This window comes from Takifugu flavidus, chromosome 9 (assembly GCF_003711565.1).
Source record: "Takifugu flavidus isolate HTHZ2018 chromosome 9, ASM371156v2, whole genome shotgun sequence".
Taxonomy (NCBI): Eukaryota; Metazoa; Chordata; class Actinopteri; order Tetraodontiformes; family Tetraodontidae; genus Takifugu; species Takifugu flavidus.
In genome coordinates this window covers 6,447,535-6,459,708 of record NC_079528.1, presented here as the reverse complement: position 1 = coordinate 6,459,708, position 12,174 = coordinate 6,447,535, and the positions used below count along the sequence as shown (strand labels likewise).

Here is a 12,174-nt window from a genome sequence, read left to right as displayed (position 1 = left end):
GCAGCAGTGTTGCCACTGCAAATGCCCTGATTAAAATAATCCGGACAAATAATTTGTTTTAAGAAAGCAGAAGCTCATCTGTGATGGTAAAGGACAGCTGGATTAACCCAACCAGCCACCAGCCAGCAGTCATTGCTGCATATGTGGAAGAAAAGGGTAAATTATTATTCATGATTATTGCGGAATTAAGATATAACACATTAATAAAACATTAGACCTAGCATTAATTAGTCATTAGATGCATAGTGAAATATTTAAATAATTACAATAAAAATGACTTGACCAAGAGCAGAAATGAACATCTGCACAAGATCATCTAAGAGCTGAAAAAACAAAAACAGAATGAAAGTATCAGTTCATGTACAAGTGATACTGGTTATTGTAGAAAACAAATCTTACGTTTCATCCTAAAAATCTGAACTAAAGCCATCTTCCATGTCACAACTGGGCCTCGCAGTATTCTCCCTCTATGATTTAATATTTATTCCTCTCAATCTGTTTCCTTCCAACTTCCACAATTTTCCCTTAGGGATCATTAAAGTTTCATATAACCCACCTGTCCGAACGTCCGGCTCTGAACCTTCGTCCGTGTTTGGATTTAAGTCATGTGCATTGTTCATTTCAAATATGGTGGGAGCCAGGGCTTTACCGTGATAGCTCAGGAGAAATTAAGGAAGCTGGAAAAAATGACTAAAACTGACAGCCAAAATGCTTTCTGACCATGAGAATGTCACATCCTGGAGTTCAAATCTTAAAATTGCCCAACGGGGGTAACATTGACTCATGCCGTGCATGTCTTCACATGTACACTGACATGAAACTAATCCCAGACACCCCTGGGTGACGGTATAATTGAATCTGTGTGACAAATAGGATAGGGAGAATCCTATTCTAAATCAGACGTCCCCCCGCCCTTATTTAAGGACAGGTTAAATGAATGTAATAGAGTCAGTGCCATGGAGAGGGGTGGGGGGCATGATGGACTAAACTACTCAGAGATCCAGGGGTGTCATGGGAGTGATTGGATATGATCATCATGCACATATTTGAACACAAGGCTGGAAAATCTACATCCACTGTTCAGTCTTTAGTCCAAAGGCAAATGTTATGCTTAAGTCCGTTAGTCACACAGCTACTAAACGTGCGCATATGGCCCCTCTGGTCACACATGCGCCTTTCTGTTGAGCACAGAGACCACCCTCTGCTCCATCCCCCCCTCCTCCTCCTCCTCCACTGGGGACCAAGGAGGATTTTAACACTTGCTGTAGCAGCTCGCAATGAACAGCACCACAAAGACTCAGTGATCCCTCGCACCACCGACTGACAGAGACCACAGCTGACTGGCACGTCTAGATTAAGTGCAAAAGTGAGACAGAGGAAGGAACCAAGTGCTCTGTGGACTATCCCTGAAAAAAAATAAACAGCACCACAAAACCGATTTTGTTTTCTACATTTCTGGCTACTGCAAACCAGAATCAGCACAATGGAAGAAGACATGGATGAGGGGCAGACTCAAAAAGGTAAGAATGCCTTTCATTGCACGTTTGGGTAAGTGAATCTGGCACGGCTGCATTATGAGTGTGTCATGGGTGCCTCTGCAGAGACAATTGCACAAATGTTAGCCTTTCGCTTCCTGAATGGGAGAGCAGCTGGTTGCGGTGATTCCTTTGTCCACCGAGAGTCAGCACTCCACCGAAGAGCGTGCACGTCTATAAATATCATTTGGGTAGTCTGAGGGGTGTGAACAGCTACAGCAAGAGATGGAGGGTCTTTGTTTGGTTGATAAGGCTTTCATGGTTGTCATGAATGGTGGAGGAAAACATTAGAGAAGCAAACCAAAGGGTGTCCTCTAATCTATGAGTGTTCCCAGCCTTTTGTGTCCAAACACCCAAGTGTTATACCTGCTAGCTTTGCTTTGCAAAATTATCCTTTGTGTAAAATGGAACCGGTGTTTGCATCACCAGTATCTGTTATCCCTTACTTGTTCAAATGAAGATGTTTCTTCATTCTCAGTATGTTGGTGTTTTCACTCCTACTCCGTCCCTGCGATCCATCACAGATGAGCTGAGACAGTTGCCATGGAATTGGTCAATTGGGGTCTTTATCATTTCTGGCTTCCCTCTGCTGATGACATTTAAGCAACAAAAGAAGTCTGTGTCTGATGTGTGTGAGACTGAAAAGAGGACAGAAGCAGCCATGTAGAGTGTGGCTATACTGTGCACATCTGTAGCATTTTCAGGTTTTTTGTTAAAGATATCAACTTTAATTCTCTTCCCCTTACTTGATAACATGTTTAGTTCTCTACAGCCACCAGGATGACATGACGTCATGAACCCCAACATTTAACCATCCATTACCACCTCCCTGCAGTCAAATTTTAACACTTGACTTCCTGCAGCAGCCATTTAAAAATGTTCTTAAACACATTTTCTGCATTCTGATTGACTTTGTTTCACAGAATCAACTTTGCAAACACTAAATGTTTATGATCACTCGTTTTATTTCAGCAGGAGAGAATTTTCACCCATAAGGTTCAAGTCAGGCTTTTGGTGAAATTAGTTATATTTACTGGTTTGGTGAACATTCTGTCTTGCGTTGCTACTTTTAATACCATATCCTTCCCAGTTGTCCGGCTGACACATGGCAGCTAACTATGATTTAGAACTCACCAATAGTTCCTGCAGGGCAGCTCCAGGACATGTGACAGAAAAGCATCACTTCCAACATTTCATGGAACGACTTAATGTTTATAGGGACGTAACAAACTGCCATTGGAATTGGCACACACACTATGGAGGTGATCATGTGATGGTTCACATGGCTACACCGATCTGTCAGATCTTGTTTGCCCTCACTCAACGTTGTCTTAGTTGAGAGTCACTATCTCGCTAAAGATAAGGCTTCAGCGCTCACCTCATCATGATCCTCAATCAAATTACGTAGGAATGCTGCCGGCTCCTGGTGACAGCAGAGTGGTTGAAATGACTGATGTGATGAGGAAAACACAGCTTGTCAGATATAATTTCAAATCACACTGATTTCATGCCTACCAATTGTCTGTAAATGCCTGTGACAGGTTATAGACAATCACCGCTTGCTTCAAAATGAACTGATGGGGAGAGCTTTTATTGTTGCTGTGATGTTGCCCATCAAAGATCACTATTTATCTCCTCCACACAGGCGCAGGGTTTCTCTCCAGCCACAATGGATTTAAGAGCTTACAAATGTCACACAGCATTGTTTACTTGTAAAACAGCGCCTGTGTGGGGATGAATAAGGGAGTTTATTGACCTAATAAAAGGCAAATGTGTGCTACTGCTGGACAAGGCAGGTGTCAACAGTATGGTAATGCTCCTTCACTTCTCATGCTGCAAATCTAAGATTATGAGTCAGGTGCAGCAGTGTTCACTTCAGCAGGGAGCGAACGTAGCAGTGCACGACATGTGACACTGCAGCCAGAACCAAGAGGGAGCAGACAATGCCCCCCAGGTAACAAACATGGAGCTAAAACCAGTCAGACAGCATTTAAAAATGACTGTCTACTTAAATCAGAATGCTACATTTACTGTAGCTTTGGTAGACCCAAGTAAAAAGCTACTTAGGCTAGATGGATGAGTAGCAATATTTCGATCACTAGATACTAGTAATGTGTACATTATACCATCACAAATTTTAAATGAACAAATATTTAAAAAGAAAAAATACTTCTCGGAGCCTAAAATGGCATCTTAAAATAACATGCATGTAACATGCTAAAATACAAACAAACAACTATCAAAAATATATAATGCTGTATTGTAAACAGCACCGTGGTTTCTTGGCATTGTTGTGAAATAGTACCATCTCTTAGACTGAAAGCATCTTAAAATGATTTAGCTATTAATGTAAATTCTTGAACAACAATTCTGGTCATGCTGCTGTACGCTGCATTACTGCTCTGTCTCTCTCACTCATTGTGCTGAATCCTGAGCAGCCCCGGCCCAGAAGAAGTCAAGGGAGTTCCACCAATTGTTCCTATGATCATTGTTGGAGCTATTAGTGGAGAACCTGTTAAGGTTTTCCTATTGTTCCAACAGGAGTGGCTACCCTGTTTAGACAGGATAACAGGTGTTGAAAACCTAGTTTGAAAATGCTCCTGAAATGCCTTGAATGGCGTTTTCCGATGGTATTGGAGGTGTGACATTTACAGGTAGCTGCACATTCACAGTGCAGGCACCGAAGAGAAGAGAACAGCCTGCATCTCCTCCTGACTTCATGACATTTGCTCAGATCCTGAAGTGAACTTGGCAACAATGGAAGACCCGTCTCTGCTCTGCAGTCACGCACAGAGTCAGATTCTTCCATCCCAGAATGAAAACAAGTGATCGAATTGGTGGCAGAGCATTTGGACCTGGCCTGTAACAGCCTTCCCCCCTGCAGGGGTTATCTGTGTAATGTGAATCAGTCACTATTGTCCCGCTGAATTTGTTGACGTACAGTAAGTGGGTCACAGCTCTGAAGTACCCACTCTATTCTCAGATTTTGCGCTGTGGTTGACATGGCAACCATACTGGTTGATTAAACATGGGCAGAGATGATGGGGGGGGGGGGGGGGGAGCTGAAAAAACCCTGCTTGCTTAAGGGAAGAGGTGGGGGCGGGGGTTGTGCACATTAAATATAGGGAAATGATGGGACTTGTATACGCCCATTACTCTCAGACCGACACAGACACACCATCCCCCACCGAGGTCTCTTCCTTTTTCTCTCATGCAGCAGGCTGCCACCCCACCCCCACACGAAAGTGCTCGGGCCTAAAACTAATGCAAAATGGAATATCAGGGAATGTCTTGTAATTTCGGCAAAGTTCTTTTATGCCGGAATTCTAATCCTCTATTTTAAAATCTCCTCTAAATCAGCATTTTACTGATTTACTGTGGCTACTGATTATATCAAAATGATTTTAACTGTCCAAAAAACAAAATTATTTTAAACAAAGATGTACTTCCAGTTAAATGACCTGTTAAAAGTTATATATTTCCTCAGCGCCATTTTCACATGTTGAGCACGCTAAATTTTTTACCAAACCTCACAAAACGGCCTGCCAAACTTAAGACTGCTGTATTGGAGAAGTTAATGTTTGTAAAGTTTACAGTTTACATTAGTAATAAAGAATCAACCCCTTTCTTGCTTATCGAAACAATATCAGGCACAGAACCCTTGTGTCACTCAGAAGCTCACATGTTCTTTAAATAACATCCTGTGGCTCTAAGCCTGATATTACAATAGTACTGCCTATTATGAATGTGGATTGGGTCACCGAGTGTGTGAGTGTGTGTGTGTTATTTTGCCTGTCAGCTATGACACTGACAGATGGAGAAGTAGGAGGTGGGAGTGGCATCAGTCATCTTTCCCTTTGTGTTAAGGAGACGTCCTGCGTTGAGCGGACTGTTGTGTTTGAGGCTCTTGTTGTTTTAGTTTAGAAGCAGATGAAGTTTAGAACCATTCTAAAGTCGGCTCTAAACCACTTTTCTTCTAATAATCTTTCCAATTATCCAAATGGCAATTATTTGTTTATCAGCATCTGGATCGTTTTTTCAGTGCAATATTACAAAGATTTCCTGGTAGTCCCTCCAGGACATTTTGTTAAATCACTGCAAATCCTGCCATTTAAAAGAAAATAGACTGAAATAGTGTAGTCCGGTCCCATTTAACCTCCCGTATAAACAATACTAAAAGCATTTTGACACATCCAGGAAAAGCCAAATTAGCTAACTTGATAATGTTAAATATTTTTAGATTGTAAAGTGAGCACAAGACTACTTCAAATTATGGCTCCTCATTATTCATCTCCAGCACAGGTAATGCAGGCATAGCGACAGAAGATTAATAATGGATGAGTGTGTGCAGTTGAATGTTTCTCCCTCTAAATTATGGATGAAGCATCCAGTCACTTCATACCACCACTCCATCTTTAGGAAGGAGAGTTCAAAATTACGCTGTGCTTGAGAAAAAAAATCCAGCACTGGATCCTCTTCCTAAAGGGGTCCATGGTGGCAAGATTATAATAACCACTGGCTTTGTTTCCTTACAGAGCAAATGAAACTAATTACACTCAAACATTCATTCATTTTAAGATTATGTATAAAATTGGATATTCCCAAGTTTGTCTGGGAAACCCTGGAGGATACATAAATCCAAATGTAATCAAAATGGGAGAATGCGGAGAAGGGCCAAATTACTTCACTCCTATTACAGTCGCATATGTTATCTAGAAAGACAAAGTTGATTCAAATGCGCCTCATTTTGCTGAAACATTAATGAGCTTCATGATTAGAAATGTCTGCCTCCTTCATGAGACTGCATCATTTATTAAAGCAACAGATTACGTCTATATTTCAGTCCAGGCGTTTGCCATTCTTAGGTTGATATACAGTATCAAGGAAAGATTGATATAATACAGAGCAGTTTTACTAGTGTATTGCTAGTAAGTCTTTTCGTCAAATCTGGCAGATGAGCTGCACGTTTGAGAAATAGCTTTCAGCGCCTCCAAGTCATTTTTAGACAAGAGACTGAAACTAAAGATGCTTTCTGCAGCCAGGCAGCGGATTACATCAGTGGCGATGCATTGAATCACGGCGCGGAGCAGGCGAGGATCAGAGTAGCACAAAGCATCTGAGCAGTGAGCTCAGCTCCTCCATAACTACTTGATATTCATCTCAGGTCCTCATCAGAGTGAGGAGCAGCAGTGTATAGTATATGCTGAGGCTCTGTAGAACAGGTAATGACAGGGAGGAAAGCATTCAAAAGTTATCAAAAGGGAATCTTTGATGAAAGAGGAAATCTCATCTTCTCACAAAGAAAAGAGCCATGGAACCTCACTGGAAAATTAATTTCCCCTATAATAAAAGAGAAATCTAGCTTGATTCCAGTCTTGAAAAGAAAGCATACCTCTGCTCACGCATGCACACACACGCGCTCATGACAGTCTGTGGCAGACTGAAGATTTGTCACCTTAAGGGGCACTAAAGACAGAAAAGTAGGCAAGGAGGAATGAGGTTAAAGGTCAGGCTACCATGGGAAAGGAGACCACATAAAAGCTTGACTCTGATATTTGGCTTCTAACGCTTAATCTCCTTAATCTATTGATTTCTATTGATTTCTTGTTATGCTTTTAATCTTTCGTGTGTCTTTAGGATGCCTCGAGTGCTGCATCAAATGCCTGGGCGGGATCCCATACCCGTCTCTTATTGCAACCATCTTGCTGTACGCGGGTGTGGCCCTGTTCTGTGGCTGTGGACACGAGGCCCTCTCTGGCACCGTCACCATCCTCCAGAACTACTTTGAGGTTGTTCGGAGCCCCGTGGATGCACTTGACGTCTTCACTATGTGAGTTTAGAAAGACTCGGATTGAACCAGAGGGTTTACCACTGACCACATGGTGTATACCACAGCGGCTGAAGAATTATATCGTGAAGTTCATAACTTGTCTTTTAGACACACTGTCTATAATTAATTGTGTGTTAAAACCATCCTTCCCGGGATATTTTTCTTTCTGCAGGATTGACATCATCAAGTACGTAATCTACGGAATCGCTTCCGCCTTCTTTGTTTACGGCATCTTGCTGATGGTGGAGGGCTTCTTCACCAGTGGAGCCATCAAAGACCTGTATGGAGACTTCAAGATTACCACATGTGGACGTTGTGTCAGTGCCTGGGTAGGAATCCTTCTACATCAAGATCTAGATTATATCTATAGTTTGAGTGGCTTTTTTCTTCAGGTACTTTCTGCCACTGCAGCACAAGTATGATGAAGTACGTCTACTTCATAGGACGCAGCACTCGAGCAAGTATTACAGCTCGGGCATCAAAGCGCTTTTACGTGTCCTTAATTAAGTGTCGGTTTGTGCGAAAAATTATTCATGCAAAATACCACCCTGGTTCACAAACTAAGAGCCTCAACGTGAGAAATATATGTATCATAATAATTCAATTACAGTGCCAAAGGGAAAAGTAATAAGTAGCATGACGTGCTGTGTAAATCCACAGTATGCAGTGGTTTTAATGAGATTATATATGGGATATAATTGCTTAGCAAATCGGAAGCTCCGGAGAGAGGCAAAATAAATTAGTGATGCTGTGATATTTGGGGTCAGTAAGGTCATTCTGGTAGTGGTTGCTAATCTTACGCCTAAACACCCGTATAAAATTGGGATTAGTTAAAAAATATTGGACATGTGGTAGCCAGGGAACACTCTGCAACCCGAAAGGTCATGGGTTTGTAACTGCAGCCAATTTGTATCCCCCAAGAACTATTTTTAATTACAGCCTAGTATAAATGCAAAAAAAAAAAAAAAACACACTGTGGTAGGAATGAACCAGGATGTAGAAAATAATTCATATTAGACTATTTCAAAACATAAATATAATGCACCATAAATGCAACCTGTCTTTCTCCTGTAGTTCATCATGCTGACATACATCTTCATGCTGGCTTGGCTCGGAGTTACTGGTTTCACCTCCATCCCGGTCTTTATTTACTTTAACATCTGGAACATTTGCCAGAATGCTACTGTGCTGGAGGGAACCTCGCTCTGCCTGGACCCACGCCAGTACGGTGAGGCTCAGCTTCAGTAATTGAAGCTTGCACACATCCTGATGAAGCTGTTTAGTTATTAATGACATAACTTATGGCATAAGAGATATATACCGGTATATGACGGCTAAAAACACAGCACCTACCCATAGCTTTAGTCTTTTAAATACTCAAAGGATCATTTTTAAACTTATATAGATGAAGTCTAATGGATATTTTGCTCTACAAGACAGAGTCTAACTCGCAGTGTAGTTTATCTTGAATTTGCCATTTTCTTTGGGTTTAATGATCCAAAGGGGTGTAATATACAACTGGACACAGATCAAACACATATACATAAAAACCTGGCTAATGACTTTCAATTATCTTTTGACAGTCCATTAGTCAGCAGTCATTCATGCTGTCTCTGGGTAAACAACCATTTGTACAGAAGCCTTTACAATAGTGAAGCCTTGTATGAGATATGTAAAAACTACTGTAATAATCACAGATATTCTTTTAGCTAGATAATACGTAGTGTTATCATAGCAGTTACATTGCTGTTATGTTTTTTTCAGGTATTATCCCACTCTCTGATGCAAAGACAGTATGTGCTGGAACAGAGAAGTTCTACAAGATGTGCGAATCCAATGAGGTGAAGACAATATGGTGTCTAATACTTGTGCTTATTCTGTTGATATTAGGGCAACAATTCAATACAAGATGCAAAGGAAATGTCACACGAGAGTCAGTTTAAATATTTGGAATAGATGTATCGAAGACTAAAGCATGCTGTGATGTGTTTTTGCTCCAGCTTAACATGACGTTCCACTTGTTCGTCTGTGCTCTTGCTGGAGCAGGAGCTGCCGTCATTGCCATGGTAAGATAGCAGCAAACACTTGCACCTAGTTTTTCATGCAGTCTCAAAGAGAACATCTTATAAAAGGCAGAAAACCCTTCCCTAAAACATTTTTACCAACAGCTAAAAAAAGGCAGGTTAGCATTTATGTAATGTTTGTCTATGAGACACTGACTGTAGATGGAGAAGAGCAGCATTTTGCTGCAGTGAAAATGAAAAGGGTTTGCCTCCCTCCCTCTGGTGAAGGTGCAGGCATGTCACAGTCGTTGTCATGGAAACTGAGAAGAAAAGCTCTGAGATTGCTGCAACCATCAGTCAGTAAATTTGAGCAAAGCCATTGTCTGAAAAGCAGAGGGCGCTTGCTAATCAGAGATGATGACAGGGAAAGGTGCTTTTTTCTATATTAACACAAACATGTTGATATAAGGGCAACAAATACATGTAGCGCATAATGATGCATCTGAGAAACCTGTTGTTTTTTAAATATCTAGCTCTCTGCGCTAATAATATGCAGGAAGACAAAAGCTGAAAAACTATTGGCACAATATTGGTGTGATTCTAACCTGCTGAATAAGAATTTGGTACCTAACTATTAGTATTACTGATTTTAGTCATGAAAACACATTTGTTTAAATATCAACCCATTTTTAAACCTGCCAGGGCAACATGTTTAAAACCGTGTTGTGCTGCCACCTGCTGGAGGACAGAAAACATCAACCTAAAGTAACTAAAAAAGGAACCAAAAAAAGTTAGAATTCGGTTGCACACTAATAAAAACAGAAACAAAATCGTTTTCATCACATTACTGAATTAAAGGTGGCAGTAGTGTCACAGTGATGATTAAATGAATATGAAAATGAGAAAACTGCCCCCCACCTTTTAGATCCACTACCTGATGGTTCTGTCTGCAAACTGGGCCTATGTGAAGGACGCCTGCCGAATGCAAAAATATGAGGACATCAAGTCGAAGGAGGAGCAGGAGCTTCACGACATCCACTCCACTCGCTCCAAGGAGCGTCTCAACGCGTACACGTAAAGGGCCGGGCTTCGTGCCGACCCTGCCTCTCCGGCCTCTTTCCTGCCCCCCTCTCAACTCTCTCGCCTCCGTCTCTCTGCCGTCCCCTCCCAAGTGAGGCGGATGGCGCCTCGGGCCCCTGCCACCTCTGATGTCACTGGTGCGTCATACGACAATGTGGTCTGGAGGGGACTTCACACAAACCTCTTCAGTCACAAACAGCAATTCAGATTTTTGGGAAAAAAAAGCCCTGTTACCTCTCTTAAGGATTGTGTTCCACAGTAATTATGGCAGTTTATTGTATTATTTCCTTCTGTGATAGTATTACCATAGTTCAATGAATAAGAAGTAGCAGTAGTGTTTCAGCTTTTTTACTTTAAATAATTTGTGCATGGCTAAATTTGACGCTATGTGATGCTGTCATGCTTTTTTTTATTTTGGGGGGGTGAACAAGGGCTTAAAAGGGTTTTCAAGCACATATCTCATGCCATGTGTCTGAAGATGTCCTGTTCAATACAAATGTACTGTATAGGAATGGATGTTTAGTTTCTAAATGCTTTGAATCTTGCAACGTAACCACGGAGCATTCTAAACCTTTCATGCCAGTATTCCCAGGGATTCAACCCATTTTCATACAAGAGTAACTGTAGTCTGTTTCTTCTAGTTAGGATCACACATTAGTAATACCAAATTATTTGACTTAATAATTTGCTAGACGTGCCAACCCTGTTAAATGGGAAGATATGACTGACATATCAAAAGTATCAAAGGAGATCAAATAAAATAAGGGATATTTTCTTATAACCTCTGCATTTTATAATTGGTTATCTTTGCATCGTAGGTAGAAAAGCACATGGAAACATGACAAATGCATTAAATCAGTCAAACTCTGCTATTTTTATTTTTTGTAGCATAACATTGCCTTGTATATACTGGACTATCAAATCATTCTGTACACGTGAAGCACTGACATCAGAATATCAATGTAATGTTAACAAACCAGTGGGTCAGTCCACCCCACTTCAATCTAATCTCTCCTAATAGCCACATTGTTGGTGTTCAGACACTCCTCGATGGAACCGTCACGTGAGAATCGTGTGTCACAGTGATTTTGTCATGACAGTAACTGCATTGCTTCCACACCCCGATGCTACAGTTGGTGCTCTGTCGGTCCAATGCCTGGTGAAATAACTCTGTATTTTCAAAAGATAGTTTCATGCACTTATTGACCATTTCTGTGCTCTCTCGTAAGCGCATCGACGTCCGACTCAAAGTTGGATAGTTATATTGTTAAAGACTGTGAATTTAGATTTTGGTTATTTCTGTGGCATGGACATGCATTTTGGAGGACTTATTGACTCAAAAATATTTTATTGCTCCATCTGTTTGAACCATTTGTTTCCGTGTGCAGTACTAAACCTCCCACTTATCACATTATGCTACTAATAGTAGAAACTATAGTCTTTGAGTTGTGTCTATTTAATTTGTGATGAGCTCTCAAACTGTCTTAAAACTAATACTTGTACCAACATTACCTAATCTGTAATGACCTGAAAAAAACAGCCGTCAGCTTTCTCCTTGTATTAGTCTTTTGTATTTTCACTATGAATGCTTAGTGGCGAGCTTTGAATTGGATCGGTTTTGTACGTTCATGTGCCAACAGCTTGAAGTGGCTTATTTGACCTGTATGATCAAATTTGCTTGCATTAATAAAACTCACTTGTGTAATTGTTAGTAATTACTCAATGT

At 40.9% G+C, this 12,174-nt stretch overlaps 1 protein-coding gene across 1 annotated transcript; it reads left to right on the top strand.

Moving 5' to 3' along the window:
• The first annotated feature begins 1,228 nt into the window (after positions 1-1,228).
• Positions 1,229-12,153, top strand: gpm6aa (glycoprotein M6Aa). The gene is made up of 7 exons (XM_057042329.1): positions 1,229-1,520; positions 7,173-7,365; positions 7,538-7,694; positions 8,440-8,593; positions 9,130-9,206; positions 9,366-9,431; positions 10,294-12,153. The coding sequence occupies exons 1-7, from the start codon at positions 1,484-1,486 to the stop codon at positions 10,444-10,446; spliced, it is 837 nt and encodes a 278-aa protein (XP_056898309.1). The 5' UTR covers positions 1,229-1,483; the 3' UTR covers positions 10,447-12,153.
• Positions 12,154-12,174: the final 21 nt, after the last annotated feature.

Bases quoted from the DNA above. Each gene is read 5' to 3' on its own strand.
- gpm6aa (XM_057042329.1), top strand. From the start codon at position 1,484: ATGGAAGAAGACATGGATGAGGGGCAGACTCAAAAAG. The intron at 1,521-7,172 runs GTAAGAATGCCT...GTGTGTCTTTAG, and splicing joins TGAGGGGCAGACTCAAAAAG to GATGCCTCGAGTGCTGCATC. The intron at 7,695-8,439 runs GTAGGAATCCTT...TTTCTCCTGTAG, and splicing joins GACGTTGTGTCAGTGCCTGG to TTCATCATGCTGACATACAT.